Here is an 18080-nt window from a genome sequence, read left to right as displayed (position 1 = left end):
AGGTAATTCAGACCATATGAACAAAGGAGTCATTTATTATATATATATTCTCTAGTAAGTTATAATAGTCTCTTGGATTTTAAATGTCTTTTTGCTATTTTCAATGCTTAAAAATTATAATTTTAAAACATTAAATATTGTGTTATATACATTATGATTTAATTTCTCATTTCTAAACATGGAGCGTTCTCCAATTGAAAACCTGGATAAAACAGAAAACTACTTCATTGACATAACAGGCTTTAAAAGTTCACTTCATACAACCATAGATTTGACTATATGAAAAATAGCCAAACATCAATTTGCTCCTATATGGGATATTCTCTGTTCACTTTTCTGGTCTCGGGGAGAGGGTCTTTTTGGCTTTTGTTTTTGTATAAACGGAAGGACAGGTCTGGTCATTACTTTTGTCAATGTTCAGTATTTTAACTTTTTTTTTTTGATCTCATACCTATTTTATATAAAATAACAAAATATACAGAGAAAGCTGAGTTTGTTACATTAGTTCATACACATACAGTAAATAAAAGTTTTTTATGTATGGCTTTGCAAAGGTAGATTATGAAGTGAATTTTGTATTTTACTTGTTTAAAAGCATTTTAAGAGAACGTGTTAGTGTGCTTACAATAGCGGCCATGGTAGTCGAATGTCGAGCCAAGAGTTTAATGCTAGGATCACTGGAGGTCTTGCCTGACACTGCTTCTGCAGCCTTCAGAAGACAAATGTAGTTTATTACAACCTCGTCTATCTTAGCTATAATTTCCTGCTGCTGTGTTTCAGAGTTCATGACTTTAACTAAACGCATGCAGGCTTCTGTTAAGCAACAGAGTACTTGAAAGCTGGAAGTCATAGCTAAAAGCATTTCCTCAGGGCTTTTATCAGCCATGGCCATTTTCCTGCAGGCACTTCCCAACTGTCTCGATTCCATAGATAACAGTTGTTTGTACTTAGAAAGTTTAAGGTCATATGTTTCTGGATGTAAATCTTCTCTCTTGCCCATACTTGCTCGGACCAGTGAGAGTAGCTCATTGGCATCCTTTTGTGCTGCAATAAATCCATCAGGCATTGCATACGTCTTCTCTTTCATCACGTTTATTCGCGTGATTTGTGCAGCGAAGGCCACATCGTTGAGATTCACATCAATTTGGCCACCTTGGATGTCAGCACTGCTCTTCTCATGCACGTTGACTGCCTCATCTTGCATGGGCTCAGCAGCTTTCGGGGACTCCAAGACTTTCTGCTCATTTTCACTGGAAAACGACTGAGTGAGTGGTTCTGCGACCTCATGCGGGAGCTGTGGTTCGAAGACGCACGAGAGCTGATGGCTGTCTCCATCATCTTCATCGTCGTTGTCATCGTTTCCTCTGCTTAGGAAACAATAGCTAAAGGGGCCACGACACCTCCAGGTGGTGGTGTCCAGCTTCCGCAAGGGCAACGTTCGACACTGCTTGGAGTCCTTCTGGCTGGCGCCGGCGCCCGAACACCTCTTACTGTCCTTCCTATCAGTGCTGACGTACACACAACTCTGGGAATAACTTTTTGACAGCTTTTTGCCCAGGGGGAACTCCACCCTTCTCTCCGACTTGGATTCGTCTCTTCGGGTGACGTCCAGGCATTTCAAGCTGGCTGCGGCTGCCTTCTTTTCAAACAGCATCTCAATGCCTGCAGATCCTCCAATGATGCTGCTGCTGCGTTTCAGCACTTTCCTGTTGTGCGGCATCCTGAGGCTTCCTCCTATCATGTCATATGGCCGTAAACTAACTGTTGCCCCACAAGCCTGATTTACTTTGGGAATGTCACAAGAGTCTTCATTTTGACTTGGCACCTTTGATTCTGATAGCATGGATGATAGCATGATGGAGTCAGCTAGAGGCTGTCTAGGAAAAGCTGTAGGCATGCCTCCTTGTCTTCCCTTTTCAGGCTCTGTGAAAGCTACACTAGGGGTAGGAGAAGAGCAGACAGAATAATTAAGCATCACCCTGATAACATTCAGAGACTGAACTTTTAAATATCTTTAACAGTCAGGACAAATGGATTCCTGGTATTTCCCAGTGGACTCCATTCCTCAAAATATTTCACAAAAAATTAATTGCTAGTTCCTCATGGTTTTTGTATTTCAATCTATCAACAACTTACAACTTATGAATAGTTAATTGTTCATTCCACCACAGCAGACTAATTTAAAAAAAAGGAATAGAAAATCATCTTTAAAACTTCCTAAATCTCCCCCAATATATGGATTGGATATTTTCTATTAAATAATTAGATGAATATTTTCAGACTAAAATGCCTTCTTTAACTATGCCTGAGAGGGTACAGAAAGCTGTATTCATGGTAATTTTGGTTTGGTTATGTGGTTTTTTGGTAGAGAAATAACATTTCTCGTTGTTGCTCCTAGTCCATCCACTTTCAGGTTTTCATGCATTCACTCCCTCCTGCTACATGTGGGTTGCAACCCAGGAAGAGGGAAACATTTAAATCCCAACTGAAAGCATTTCCAATGCTACCTCTGAAAAGATGCAAATTTTTATGACAATAAGTTCATAGAATCTCTTGAAATTGAAACTTAAAAATGCAGTAATGGTTCTGCATGTAAATTATTCTTTAAGGAAACACCCACTGTCAGATGGTGAAGTAAATACATGCTTAATAAGATAGTGACATTTTCTCATCCTTACATTTAGAGCTTTTATTCATTCTGGCATGTTTTTGACAATCTGCTAAAATAACATATGAGATACATAATAAATGAATCACAGTTTTTCCTCTCCTACATTAATATACCTTCTGTGAACTAATCTCATAATCTAACAAGTATCCTGGAACTCAAGTGACTATGGATTTTGAAGAGGCTTCCAAAGAGTGGAAGAGAGACTTCTCCATTAATGTCCCCCCAAATATTTTCAACTGTAATGAGAGGGATTTTTTTAAAAAATAATCTTTGTAAGCAGCTCATAAGAACATCTCAACATGTACAAGTAAACTCAATAGATACTCTGAAGGACTAATCCCACTGTCTGCTACAGCTTGACAATGTAGTTTCAAGAAAGATAATGCAAACATCACGCCTAGTCCTGAACCTTAACATTTAGCGTTAAAACAAACACAAGAAACACTTTATTACTGCTGTACCTGTAGTTTCTTTTATCTTGGGGATCCGATGACATCCTTCTCTCAAAGTGCCAAACAGTGGTTCAGCATTAATTGCTGAATGCACGACAGGCACCGTCATTCTGTGACACACAGCTTCAGGCTGCTGGTGCAGGTCCTTGTACGTCGTTCCATGGTTTGGAAGAATGGCAGCTCTTTCATCCGCTGGAATATAGGCAATGCCCTTCATTGATGGGTCAGAGATAATGTGCTTAACATCAGAGGTACAAAGAGGAGATTCAACGGGGGTAGCACACGTGCTACTGCCTGTGCTGCACCCTGCATCCACTGAAGAACACTGAGAGCTTTGCAGTGAGAAATGGCCTTCACTTTGCAGAGATGACATGCGCTTAGCCAGGTGATATTCACAAAGTCTAGCCACACTCTGCTCAGCTTCTGGAAGCTTTGAAGGATGGTCATCTGCAGACAAATCGGTATCTTCTGCGTCGTTTAGGTCTTTGGCTGAAGACACGGCAGTCATATCTGACAGAAAGTTTTCACCTTGGCCAAGGCCTGAGGTATCATCCTGATCCACCTCAGGATCCACTTCATCCTTACAGTCTGTTTCTGTTTTACCAAGGACAGGAACTCTTGGAAAAGTCTTCCCGTTCACTGTTTCTGGGCTTGGCTTATCTGCTGCCCCATCATCGGCAGCGTACCATCTTTGGCGAAAGGCAGTTCTCTCCACATTAAAAGTGCTTAGGCGTTGACTGTCTCTTGCTGAAAGAGTTCCAAATTTAGCTTTTAGATCTTCATCAGTCTCTGCTTTTTTAGTTCCCTGTTGCTTTTTCACGGTAGCACTGCCATCAGAGGGTGCTTTTACTTTGCTGTCTGTCATCTTATTTTTCCTTTTACTAGTGCAAGAATATACCAAGGATCCCATGTGCAATTTGCTAAAATAATCAGTGACAGATTTTGTTTCCATAGTCTCTGGCTCCATTTCCATGTTATCTGAATGAAGGATCTGCTTTGAAGGCACAACTTTTGACTGTAGCTCTGCAGCCTGACGACCAGCTAAAGGCTGCGAGGGCTTCATGCCTGGCCCTCCAGCCTGATTCTTAGCAATGGGAAATTCAGTCTGCTCTTCCACAAGGGGTTGGTAGCCTTCACTTGTGGTCAAAAACATACGTGCTGTGTTTTCCGACTGTTTCTGTGCCGCGGCTAGTTCAGAGCTTTCAGTCATTTCAGAGGAATTTGTTTCATTGCCAGAATCTGAAGATGACTCAGGGCTATATGCTCGCAGGATAGCTACACCTACAAGCCACAGAAAATAAGAGTCAATTAAATGACAGCAGCTGAAGCACCTGGGTAAGTGACAAGCAAAGGGGGTGTGTTAGAGACAAAAATATGCTTGGTAAGAATACTCTGACTTTATTGCACAGTTCCCAGGACAGGTAGTTTAGTAACATAACGGTAATTCCATTAAATAATATGGAATGTGATGTATGCAAAATGATGGCCAAAAAAAAAAAAAAAGAAGCAAAACCAAAAAAACCCCAACCCTCATGAAATGGAGTATTTCCAAAGCTAAACGGATGAGATGGAATGATTTTCAATGAATAAATGTAACTATGGTGAAAGAACCTGAATTGTCATTCGTCTGCTGTTCCTCTGAAGCAGCCAAAGCTTCTAGTGCTTGAAGTGTAGAGACTACAGCATCATCTAGCCCCTTCTCACACTTCCCCTCTGTATTAGTAGGGACAGCATCGATAAGCGACACTGGAATGTCATCATTGCCTAGATTACTGGCTTGCTCCTTGTTGTCTCTAGGCTGCGTTGCTTGATTCTGAGAGTCTTCCTCATCTGAACTGTCCCTGAAGCCAGGTGGAGGAGCGGCAATGGCCATGTTTAAGGTATGCAATAGGAAATCATCTTCATTATCATCACCTTCCGGGGGCGGAAGTGAAGTCAAATCAATAATATCATCACTAGAACCAGACAGGCTGAGAAGAGCAGGCCTATTGATTTCTCCTACCATAATGTCTTCTTCACAGCTTACTTCATCTTCATCTTCAGCATCATCTGTGTTTTCTGCATAACAAATATCATGCAGCAAAGGCTCTTCTATCCCTTCCGCAGCTCCAAATATTTTGCCATCATTGATAGTTGCGTAAACAGAATTTGTAGCAAATTGGATGCTTTCAGCGTCTGGTGACAACTCCAGGCCTTTAATGTCATTGGCATTACTAATATAAATGGCTCTTTGTTTTTCTAGCACTTCTGGACTTTCATCCAAAAGCCTTTCATAGCCGAGAGTCTGGGGATTGATACCATCCAGGTTGTGATCTCCAAAAATAAAGGAAACTTTTGCTCCCCTGGGGGAATCCTGTGCTTTCTTGCTAGATTCCAAACCTGAGAGTGACAGCAGTGAAGGCTGATTAAAATTTCTGCTTTCTTCTGCTTCAGTGGGGTCACTTTGCTTGGCCAGATGTTGATCAAATCCACCTGAATTATAAGTATTTTCTATGTACAGATGTCTGTGTTCTTTTTGACATAACAGACTTTCAGAAACATCTACAGTCTTCTGTTTTGGATCAGCAAAGGACATTTGAGCTTCTTGATCACCTTCAGCCATGAAAGTGGTAGTTTTTGGTATACAATTCCACTCAGAAGCAAGGAGATTATGCTTCCCTCTATTTTCAGTTCCTACAGCATGGTGAAATAAAATCAACATTGTGAAATCAAAGAGCAAAGTCATGCAATTTTTAAACAATAACGTGTTAATGCTGAGCAATAAACACTCTGAATGGGACAGCTGGGCCATCAAACATTAGAAAAGCACTTTCAAACTCACCTCTGCTCTAAGTGAAAATACCTGTTGATTCAATGACCTAAAGTTTAACTGGTACTTTTGTACTTTAGTACAAAACTAAATCTCAGCTAAGAGCAAACGCTATTCCAGGAATAGTAATACAAAACCAAATCCCCAGCTGTTTTCTCCAACACCATATGTATTCTTACGAAAGATATATGCATGTAATATACTAACACTCACAGGGAGCATGCATCTGTTTCACTACAGTATGAAAGACATTCATCTCCTGCTTTATTTTGCCATTAAGATGCTATCATAGGCTGAATATTAGAACATTATAAAGCTGAACTGATATACTGTGGTGCTAGGTCTGAGCCAGCAATCAGATCTCCTGTGGCATAGCCTTGTATTTATCTGGAGGGGCACTGGCTTAAGATGGCTTCTGGTTTACACACTGGACCATTGTTAACATACTGTGCAATGAATACCTGTTTCTCGGCTCCCTGTATTTTTCTTGTTGGCCATGTTAAATATGGAGCGCCTTGAGTCAACCAGCAGTCTATAGTATCCAGCTGTTAGGCAAGCAAGATTCATTGCATCTGATGACTCCATCAGCAGAGTAATAGGCTAAGAAGAATAAAACCATGTCTTGGTTAAGGCTATTCCTCCTCAATCTGTTTACCTGCTGACAATACCATTACACGGAAGCAAAAGGAATTACATCACAAACACCACATTGAAAAATACATGAGAACTTATTTTCCTCACTATTAATATGAAACAGTAACCAACATTTAGAAAAGACTGGAGTTGCAGTAAGGTAGAAGTCCAGCTGGACATCTTAACAGCTGATTTTACTCTCTTTCTGAATGAAGCTAACCATTTCAAGACTCTTGCTCCATCTTTTTCTTTCATAGAGACATTATTCTCATCAAAGCACTGTTACTCTGAAACTGCTGAGGGCTAACAAACTGGTACATTAGGTGCTGGAGTCCTGCAGTAGTATGGGAAACTGCAGCTTCCCAGAAAATGGGATGCCCTAAGCACAGGTAAAGAAGCAAAACTCAGCAAGCAAACGGAGTCAGGGAAAGTTCCAGACCAGAAAATACAGTAGTGAGGTTAAAGTTACCATGACACAGCAGTGACAGTGACTATTACCATAACAGCTTAAAAGAGTTCAGTGTTTGTGACCTGGCATTACTGAAAAGACAAGTGATGAAAAAGTAAGCAGAGAAACAGAGACAAAGAGAACAGAGAGAGATCCTCGGAAGGGAGATCAGCAAACTCAAAGCATTTAGGAAAAAAAGTCAGACCTAACAGAAAAATGAGAGACCTCAGAGGTTTGAAAAATGATGGCTGCCAGGCTAGTGAGCATTGAACCCGAGACATCCATTTGAAATGTACTTTCTTTAATTCCCTTTTTTTGCCACAAGATATAAATCTCTTTGCCTAAAAGTTTTGTTCATGTCTCTGTAGCTTTTAACAAGAAAAGCTGCTCTTCTCAAATTTATTTTAAGGTGTCTAGCCACTACAACTCCTGAAGAGGAAATAAAAACAAAGCCCGTACGTACATAGAAATTACACCACAGACAACCCATCTTATCACTCACAGTTTGCAGTGACACATAGCTATGTGGACATTTGTGACAATTTATCATAATTCAGCATGCAGAGCCTGCCGCCACAAGACAGACGCAGGTACCTGCATCATTTGTTCCAGGAGGAGCACTACATGCAACGAGGATGGCTCTCCAACTTACTCAACCCCTTGCTACTTAAAAGACAACTGATCCTGATGCAGGCAGTGGCCAAAACGTAACTGATGAGCATAGGTTACTGCCAAACCCACAACAGGGCTGATAATTTTTTAAATACCTGTGCCGTAGCATCTTAGGCAAAAATAAACTGGCTGCCCTCAATGTTGTACGAACAGTTTTCAGCAACATGGTAGAATTTATGCATTTTTTTCTTTGAAGTATTTTGTGCTGCATTTTGAGGTTCTAGTCAATACATGCTTCTTTCAAAGCATTCAACTACAGCTATAGAAGTTAACTATAAATTACTAAACCTCCAACGGGCTAATTAACCTTTGTTCTTTTGAGTGACTACTAAAAACTAACATTTGAAATGCTATGTTGATCTCAAGTTTGCTGCAGTGATTGACAGAAATGGATGATCTCCACAGAAATCTCAGACTGCTGAAAAGGGTGCTGTGAACTACTGTTCATCTGCTGAACAGTCCTGTGACAGCTAAACTTTTATTGCCTGCTTCTGCCAAGTGATACATGATTGAGAAGACATTAAAAAGAACAAAAAATAAAATAAAAATCCAAACCATTTATTCACTAAGAAAATATTGGCATGTATGACATATATTGGCATATTCAGAATCTGGATATATGAACCTGCTACCTTTGGGTAAGCCAGGGGATGAAAACATCTGTTGAAAATAACTACCCGTGTGTGCCCATGTCTCTTACGCAGGACACAGACAATCCCTACTTGTGCCCCACAGAGAAGCAATTTTTTGTCAAATTCCACCCAGAGCCTCCTAGATTTGTAATTTTAACATTAGGCCAGTCTCTCTGGGTTTAAGATTGCATGTGTCTAAATGCAAGGAGATAGGGATATGCATGGTTTGCAGTAAGACAGTAACAGTATTGTAATATAAAACAAGAAAATATCATGGTAATATATAATCCTAGGGCATACAGTGCTGCATTTTACTTACAAGCAGATGGGAAGGATTTAATTTCTACATTATTTTCTCCAACTGCAAAAGGGGATAACAGCTTTCTCACAAGAGGGCTACGAGTTTAGCATAGTAATGCAGGAAGAGTAGCCTTAGATCCTCAGATGCTATCATTGCTAAGTATGGTGAAACAGATGCTGTGTTCACCAACCTGTGCATTTCTCTTAAGTTGCTGTCAAAGAGCATCTAGATTAATTTACAACAATGTTTTTTTCTTTAACTTAAATACAGGGAAACAGTTCCAGGTCAATAAACATAAAGCATTCAAAGCAAAAGCTTAGTAAAATATTCCTCGTGTATGTTGTTTGCGTATACCTGGGTAAGCAAAAAGAACCCTTAGGCTCTATTTCTTTTCACAGAATGTTTAAGTTTCTAGTATAATGAGAACTCTTCCTTCAATCTCTGATTATCCTGATTAATGCTCTAGACAGTCTATGAAGCTTTTCACTTCAAAACCAAATAGAAAACGCACCAAGAAGAACCAGGACAATATAATATACAAAACTGCACTCACTGGCACTAGATGCCACAGAACAGAGTGTTAAGTGGGATTCAAGAGAAATTAAATAACTGTAGGTAGATGAAGAGCATCTATGAATATATTATGTAGGGTAAAACACTTAACTGGAATTATAAGTGGTAAGAAAAAAACCTTGCCTTTTTACAGTTTATTTCACTGGTAACCACTATGTGGTTACTTGCAGCAAACGTTGCAGATGAAACACTGGATTACAGGGGACACTAGTCTGATGCAGCTGGAAATTCTCTAATGGTAATAATATTGTCTGTTACAGTAGAAGGAGCTTCTAGGAGCTCAAGTTGCTTCAAAAGAAGGCCAATTTCATCATCACCTCTCCTGACCTCAGAAATCGAGGAAGACAACAACAAAGCGAGTTGCCTGGTGTCAGCCAAGAGAAAAATCACAACAGAATACAAGTGCTGCCAAGCAGCAGTCTGGTACACTGTAGGCCCCTCAAAAGCCCCAGCCATACTATACATGCACTCTGACCATGAAAAAGCTGAAAACGCACCCTCAGAATATTATTGGCATGAAAATGATCAGAACAGTATAACTTGATCAAATACTCAAATACAGACAAAAATGTTATTTAAAGATATTATAGCAATATAAATCAACAACAAACTTACCTTTACATCTAAGACATGCAGCTCAACTCTAACATTGCTTTCGTCTTCTGTAAACATCTCAATCCTGTTCACGTGGCTGAAGTCTGCCAGGAGAGCCACCAGGTTTGTTTTGGTGTTTATCACATGACTGATTCCGTACCGCGGCCCTACTAGCAGCGTCACTTCTGAACGCTTTTCTCCCTGCTTTAGCACGGAAAAGAAAAAAGCAAAAGTAAAAAACATGATAGGTGCCGCATAGTGGCAGAAATGGCCACTGCTGCCTTGCATTTTCAAGGAGCTACATTTGCATGGCACTTCTACATTGAAGATTATGATGTTATTCTAAGATGATATAGAAGAGCATACCTGATTCATAATTAAAAACAAAAAGTAAAGGAATCTGCTCCTGGATATTGACTGTAGTGTAGTTTTTAAATGGATAGTATGATGGACAGACAGACAGATGGAATCTACTACTGTTAAAAGAAAATCTTTGTCATCAAGAGTTTTCCAGACTAGTAATATTAGTATTCTATAGTTAGTCCAATGGTGCTATTTGCCAGAAGGGTGTCAACCTATCTCTAAATCCTTAGTAAAAAATCAAGTTACAACAGGAATGTTATTTTCAAGAGTAGAAGAAAAAAAAGTGATTCGGTTCAATTTAACAATTATTGTTTTAAGTGTATGAAAAAGCTTCTAAAGAAAATAATACGGCTCAGCTTTTGCAGAAAGATATTTAGATAAAGAAAATCAAGAGAAAGACTATTTAAAGAAAAATATTACCACTAATGTTGCCTTGAAAACACGCCCTCCATATAATCGTAGATCACTGAGGAACTTTAGATAATGCACCTTGGCTTGCAGAGCAGATAGCTGAGGAAGCAGAAACAGGGGTAAGAGGTAGTGGTGGAAATCATCACATAACCAAATTCAGAAGGAAAATGTATTTGTGTAGTCTAAGGAGAATGGACTGCAACGACAGCTCTTCAGAGCCTGAAACTAAATCATTACATGCTTGAGTTTCAGATGAGGAGAAACAGTTTCATTCTTAAAATTAAGATCTTGCTTGTTCAGTTAAAATGCACCGGGAACTTGGGTACGGGCAGATCAGAGCACTGCAAGAACTTTGTAACTGCACCAATGAAGGGAAAATGTCAAACTACTCAAATTAAACATCTGTTCACTGAGGGATTTCAAGGCTAGACAGCAGCTTTCCATTCATAATCACCATCAGTTCTTAAACATTTATGAGAAAGAAAACAAAGAATTTGCTTTTGTCAGCTCTGTGTATTACATTTTGCTAGGTACTTGTGGCATATGGCATATTATTCCACCTCATTACTGCATTTCCCATTTTTTTAAAAATAAAACTCTTCCACTATATTTAGTAGGGAATAGATCTGAAAGCCAAATACAGTACACCAATACATATGATCATATCATGCAATACATGTCATAATTTATCTCCTATTTCTCCTTTGAGCTTAAACTACCTACTTAAAAAGAAACAACTTGGAAATATTTTATGAGACAGAACAAGAAACAGTTCATTTCACCCAAACAGTCGGGACCCAAACCTTCTATCTCCCTAGTGTAAATCCTTATATCTGGACTTTTAAAAGATAAGATAAAAGAAGCTCATCTCATTTGCTATTCTCATTTCAGCCACTAGATTTCTAATTCAAAATCTTATTTGATTCTGAACAGCATTTTAAAAGCCCCTATCCTAAAGTTTTTCCAGACACCAAGGAGGAAATTAATCCAGAGCAGAGCAACTAGTGGGAATGCCTTCCCGTTCCCGTCACCAGGTGTTCAGTTGGTGGAGAAATACACAGGGGTTGTAAAAAAAGGGAGAATCCTGAGAGCAGGCTTCCCTTCATGAGGAGGGACAGAAGACCCCAGAAAGAAATCAGTTCCTGCGTTAGTACTGACAAGCGAGACAGAAGGTGACGATAAGCTCAGATGCTTTGCTTCTGAGACGTACCTGCTAAAAAAGCAGGTGGGCACACAACGTATTTCCAAAGCTCAAATCGAAAAGAGCGAAGCAAAAAACAATGAAGTCTGCTTGCTGCAGGAAGGGACTGTTGCAACCCCTCTTCTAACCCAGAGCTGGTGCCGTATGCCACTGTCATCACCTGCAAGGCCTGCAGCAGCATCGGCTTCCAAAATAAACTCGAATTTATACTACCGGGATTAACAATAAGCAATTGGCATTATTTAGCTTTAGCTTCAGCAGTACAGGAGTCGTGCAGTGCTCCAGTCAAAAAGGTGGCCTTTCTTCCTGAGCATCGCAGGTCAAACACAGAGCTACATTCACAGTCATGATGTGATGTGAAACCTCCACGCAGGATTCCTCTTGATCACAACAAAACTTAGCTCAGGCACCAGGCGTTTTGGGGTTTTTGTGTTCAGAAACAAAGTGTCAACTCATTTGATGCCTCAACTAGTCACTCTTAGGTTCTTTTTATAGTCCATGGAGAGAAATAGGCATTTCCAGGACACAAGTCATCTGACCTATTTTTGGTTCCTAATGTGGGATGGGATGAATCACTCCCTAGAAGTGCCTATTTCTCTCCATTGACTACAAAGAGAGACTAGATGACTTGCATAAAGAAACCTCATTATGGTGTCTAAACCCAGCCTCAGCTGTATGCATGTAACAAAGGCATTTCTCAGAGACATTTTCTTCTATGTGATTTTTCCAGCTGAAGTTAAACCTTACTGCTAAGAAAAGCTTTTTACAATAGCAAGGAGGGTCAGTTACTGTAAGGAGCATCATCTATACAGTTAGATCTTGGCCCGTGAAAAGTCTCTATCTATAGCATAACAGAAAACAATCTTGAAAAACAGCATTTATGTCAGACCCATAGGTTAACGTGGCTCTGATTTGAGCATCAGAGACAGAAAAATAGCTTTCGTAACAAGTCTGCCATTAATAGGAAGCACTAAATGAATTAAAAAATATGTATCTTTATCATACATGAAGCATTAATAACCAGTTTTCTGGCCTTCTCAAGAAGATAGTTTAGTCGGGGTATAATTATTTATTTTTAATTGTTCTTGGCTATGTTGTACTGAGCACCAGAAGTTAAATTGTCTATATTCTCTGAAAATATAATGGCTAGGTGTTTCTCCAAAGGATTAATTTTGAATGTTTCCCATGCACGCCACCCTTTCTGTTCTTTATAACATATTTTCCATTAAGATGCAAATGTAATACCTTTTTACCCGGAGGAACTAGGTTTTGGTTTGCTTTGACAAGGTGTGAAAGTGCTTTCTTTATGTTCTTTTCTTTCATGCTTTGCAGCACAGCAGATGGAAGAAAAGTCTCTAATCCCCATTCTTTTCTGCAATAAAAGGTATATATTTAATTTCACATTCCTCTGATGATTATTTATCTAAAGACTGGTGACTATGATGCCAAGTGAATGAACACCTGAAAACAGGAGGAGAGTTGATCAAGTCCAGAGTTTTGCAATAACACGTTATTTTCTATATTCAAACTACATACTACTAATGAAAAGATGCTTTAGAATAATATATAATCTTTCTTCTATCCCTTCTATCTCTTCAATCATGACTTTCAGAAAAGAAGATTAAAGTTCTTATGTTTAAAATCCATGCTGTATTGTTAAACACCACTTAAGTACATACGCAAGTACTATTATAGAATTAAAATTGCAGATGATTTAACAACATAATGTCAGATTTAATTTCATTTTCTAGGGTTTTTAAGAATATGCAAAACAGTCAGCTGTCGTCTTTATCACTTGTATTTTGGGGCTTTTTTACCCTCAAAAAACAACCAGTCTCCCTCCTTTTACCAAATTTTCTTTTCTGTTTGAAGCACCCCTTTTGACAGAAGACTGACTCTTCACTTTTAAGTAATTATTTCTGCTGATTCATTACTATAATACAATATAACATGATCCTCAGTAAGGTGGACAAACTCTGCAAGACTGAGTGTGCAAGTTACCATTTGCATTCTGCAAGCAAACTAAGCAAAACCAACAAAAGTTTTGGGGTTTACTTTTGTTTTTTATTTTTTAATCCAAGCAGATGTACATACTGTTGCATTATGGAAATTTTCTTTTTCTTTGCAGTTACAAATACATGTTGTCTAACATAAAACGGGTGCCTACTGGGATACTTCTGCATCTAAGAAATCTTTCAAGTGGAACTTAAGGTGCTACAACCTTCTGTACCAAGAAATCATCCGAATCTTACTGAAATAATCTCTACAAAAACCTGAGGATTCAGACCATATAAACTTAGACCTGTCCATTAAAACACTGAAAACAAGTTACTTAATCTTATTTACAGTTACAGGCTATTTCACACGCCTAAGCAGATGACCAAAAGGTGTAGTCCATACTTACAGCTCTTAACACACCTGAATCAATTTCAGCGACAAAGAATGAACCTGAAATTGGTGCGTAGATATAGACATATTAAAGAAACAACCTTAAAGAATCTATGAGTTACTCCTGATGTTTCACTTCTAAAGAACACACTGTATTCTCAACTTACTCTATATATTTGAGCGAGATTTTCTGAGTTTGCTTGGTGGTCACAGTTGCAATATACATTTGCAATGCAGCCAACCGCAGGGCAATGTCATATTTCAGTTCTGGTCCAAATCTTTCCTGAACCACGTCGTTACAGCTCTGTCAAAGAACCAGTAGAGGGAGCATCAAGTTCAAAAATCTTGCATTAAAAATAAATTATAGTCTGTCTTTTTTTTTTTTTTTCTTCAAATTAACCTTGCATGAAGGGTAACCTCAAACTCAGAACCAGGACCATGCTGAAGGTAGGGCTATTGCTCTCAGAGGTGTCATGCTTAGCCAGGTATGGGCACTTCTGAAGAACACAAGGACTTCTGCCGAAGAGCAGAAGGCATGAGCATTTTGATCTAAGCTCTCTTCATTCTTTCTGGGGAGAACAGTAATCCTCTTCCACAAAGAGTTTTGGGAGGGTGTCAGTGATCTGGACTCAGAATAGCCGTATTCTAACTGGTGAGATACCCAGGAGAGCCACATTGCTTGTACATCAGTTTTTCTCATCCATTTTACCTGAAGTTCCCTTTCAGACATAATTTCTGTCTGATATTACAGTACCAGAAATAACTATTAGCAATTACTTCAGCTTCACTCTTTTCTAAAGCCAAATATATTTTGGAAAGTTATCAAAGCATTACTATTTGGAGAGACTTATGAAGGAAGGGGACTTTGTAGATGATAAAGATTTGCACATTCCCCAAGTGGATTCATTGACTTTGTGCAGCAGAAATAAAAACTAGGATTTACTGTGGCCATGCTTTTCTATGTGAAGATATAAATCTATACAAACACACTGAGTGCAACTATCCTTTTTTCTCCTTTACGCTAACAATAGTGTAATGTACACTCACCTGTACATAGAGATATTCAAAAGCAACTGGATCTCTTCTTAAAAGATCAATAGGATCCTTTGGGACAAAGCTAATCCTGAAAAGACATCTCATCTTATGTGAGCTTGGCCTCTGGGTCACCTAGGACAGTGCAATAATCATATCAGAGCTTGGCAACCCTGGTCATGCAACGCGGTCTTTAGTCATGGGCACCGTGCACGTGTCAGCAAGAAAAAAAGTTCTATCCAACAAAGAGCTTTGATATGGGCTCCTTATTATGTTCTTCATGTAAGAACATTATATATATAATCTTGTGGAGGGATTTTTACTCATATAGGCATGACTGCCCAATACAACTCACCCTCAAAGCAACAGAAATCCAGCCATTCAGAACCAGAGTGAAAGGACAGAGAAAACAGACCTTAATGAAAACCATCCAAGTGAAATACAAACTGACTTGTGCTTCTGCAGGACCAAAACACTCATAAATGAGAAGGCTAGAGGGTTTTGAGAGGGAGAGGACCCATTTTATTTCTTAGACTGACAGAGAATACAGCAGAGGTACAGCTCAGCAGCCGTTACTCTCACTTTCTCTGGCTTGTTTTAATCCACTATCCAACCTGCGAGAAATTTGGTCTTTTGAATTTTCCTGGGTTGTCCTGGATTAAGACACCTACCCCTAGACTTCCAGCAAAGAAAAATCTCTCCCAACACATTAGAAAATGAAAAAAATGCTTTGCTTGTTTTGCAGCAAAACTTTGTTAAGCATGTAACACCACAGTCTGGGTATATTCATGGGGGACCACGACACAGCTAATGACTAACTGGAGGAAAGGGTAAAACAATAACACCAATGTAAGTCAAGGCCAGCAGCAACATTACATTGGCAAATTAAAGTATTGCTGATTTTACAGGAACTTCGAAGAAGAAACCCTGAGAATTGATGTAGTTTATGTAGTTTATTCAATCAGGCTAATGTAGTTACACGGTTAATGTATTTTATAATCAACATCTTTAATTGATAAAACTGCACTTTAAAAAATCTCCAATGAAGTCTCTGTCTTGCCCCAACAATTTTCAAAATATGTTTTTATCTCACGTTGTCTCTGACCTCATTCCTAAGTATCTAGACATACAAAGTATCTAGACATACTCTGTATGTATAAATAAAAGCTCTGGATGGCATTTTCAAAAGCTCACTGTGTTGGTTTATTCTGATCCTCCTGATTTCAATGGGAACTTTACCAACTACTTCAAAGAGAGACAGCAAAGGCCGGAAGAGCCAGTACTGAGTACTTCTGGATATTGTGCATTCATAGGTAGCTTATATCAACAAGAAAAGAATGTTAACATGGCAAAGTCAAATGCTTAGAGGTTGGAAAATGCTGGAAAGACCATTATTTAGTAAATGAAGTTCCTCCATACCGTTACACAGACTCCAGTTACATGATTAAGGGAATTCTGGCATTTAAATTAAATACTTTTTACCCTACCTCATCTAAAAATCCATATTTTGTTTTTTTTGTAGATTTAGGTGAAATTTTAAAAATACTAATGATTGCCTGAAACATAGAAATTTCATGGAAAATTTCAGGATAAACAGTTTGGCAAAATGAGATGCAGCTAGAATCAGGGTCCTCTGCCAGGAACTGTGAAGCAACTTTACCTCTAGTCACACCTCCCTGACCTAAGGAAGAAAGTCACACCAGCATTTTCTGGGTCATAATTCATTATCACTGAAGGGATATAATGTATTGCTGCATAAACAAGCCAAACTCAGCTTCATCAGAAAAAGTATTTTTTCCTGTCACCCAGATACAGATCTGTATCATCAGATAGGAACCAATAATCAAAATAAGGTTTTTAAAGGAATTTGGGCAGACTGTGGTTCTCAAAATTGTTACCATCGATTTTCCAGCTGTTAAGAACACTTATTAGCCTGGCCGCATATGAAATGAAAAAAAGCTTTGATAAATATTTTCTAGCTTTCAGTCCAACATTTAATGAATTTTTAAAATACTTTTTAATGGCCCAATGAAATATCATGTCTATATAATAGAAAAAATATAATTGTTTTCTGTGAGAACTTGATTCTTACAACCACTTCTAAATACTGCTATTTGATAGACTGTATTGAATTATAAATCTTGCCACTAGCTTGAGTAATTAAAAAGATGGATAATTTACCAATTAACCAGTCTCATTAATATCTGTTTTCACATATCATTACACAAACCTGAGTTAGAGTCTCCTGTTCATGTAGCAAAAGGAGTCTCGTTCCAGATCCTTCAACCCTCTGCTCCAGCATCAGGGAAAAGTGTTCGATACACTTGATGGAAAGCTTTTCTTGGAGTGTTAAGATGACATCCTAATTAACAAAGGATTTGTAAAATGTGCTTAAATTCATGAAGCGCTTGGGACCCGGTTAATCACTGCCACATACCCTACATGTATGCTGCACCGGGTGGAAGCCCAGATGTTAAACAGGATGGTTGTGGTTTGTGCCTGCTCTGCACGAGTATACGGGACATCGCACACGTTCACCCAGTGAAAAATCAGTGCTTTTATATTCGAACATCCCTGAGATGGTATCAGACATGCACGTGAAAAATACATACATGGGATTGCGTGGACGACTTTCTGTGCAGTTTAACATGCAAATTATACTTGTGTGGCCCTTAAATCATATCTCCCTGTCTCCCTGGAAATAAAACCTCTCCATCAGCAAAGGAGAAACAGTCTTGCCGCTCTTCTCTTCACTTGCTCTTCTCTTACTGTTGGAGCAGGGCCACCCATCAGTACAGACCCAATTTATATGTTCAACCAAAAAAAATTTAAATGAATGGCCTTCCTTTGTTCTTATGGCAAGGTTTGTTCTTTTTTTTAAAGTTCACTTCTTGATACGT

The 18080-nt window shown here is 38.8% G+C and overlaps 1 protein-coding gene across 2 annotated transcripts in view; it reads right to left on the bottom strand.

Moving 5' to 3' along the window:
• Nucleotides 1–17: 17 nt before the first annotated feature.
• FRMPD4 (FERM and PDZ domain containing 4) overlaps nucleotides 18–18080 on the bottom strand; it is a 316970-nt gene continuing 298907 nt past the window's right edge. The window contains exons 8-17 of one of the 2 annotated variants that reach the window (XM_075095499.1): nucleotides 17411–17542; nucleotides 15196–15315; nucleotides 14316–14452; nucleotides 13006–13132; nucleotides 10569–10658; nucleotides 9807–9989; nucleotides 6394–6532; nucleotides 4735–5796; nucleotides 3133–4404; nucleotides 18–1937 (exon numbers count right to left, since the gene is read on the bottom strand). In XM_075095499.1, the coding sequence (XP_074951600.1) occupies nucleotides 1933–1937; nucleotides 3133–4404; nucleotides 4735–5796; nucleotides 6394–6532; nucleotides 9807–9989; nucleotides 10569–10658; nucleotides 13006–13132; nucleotides 14316–14452; nucleotides 15196–15315; nucleotides 17411–17542 (3267 nt within the window). In that variant the 3' untranslated portion in view covers nucleotides 18–1932. The remainder of the gene's footprint in view (nucleotides 1938–3132; nucleotides 4405–4734; nucleotides 5797–6393; nucleotides 6533–9806; nucleotides 9990–10568; nucleotides 10659–13005; nucleotides 13133–14315; nucleotides 14453–15195; nucleotides 15316–17410; nucleotides 17543–18080) is intronic. The other variant, XM_075095494.1, reaches the window with a different exon arrangement.

This window comes from Phalacrocorax aristotelis, chromosome 1, assembly GCF_949628215.1.
Source record: "Phalacrocorax aristotelis chromosome 1, bGulAri2.1, whole genome shotgun sequence".
NCBI lineage: Eukaryota > Metazoa > Chordata > Aves > Suliformes > Phalacrocoracidae > Phalacrocorax > Phalacrocorax aristotelis.
This window is presented reverse-complemented; position numbering and strand designations above follow the sequence as displayed.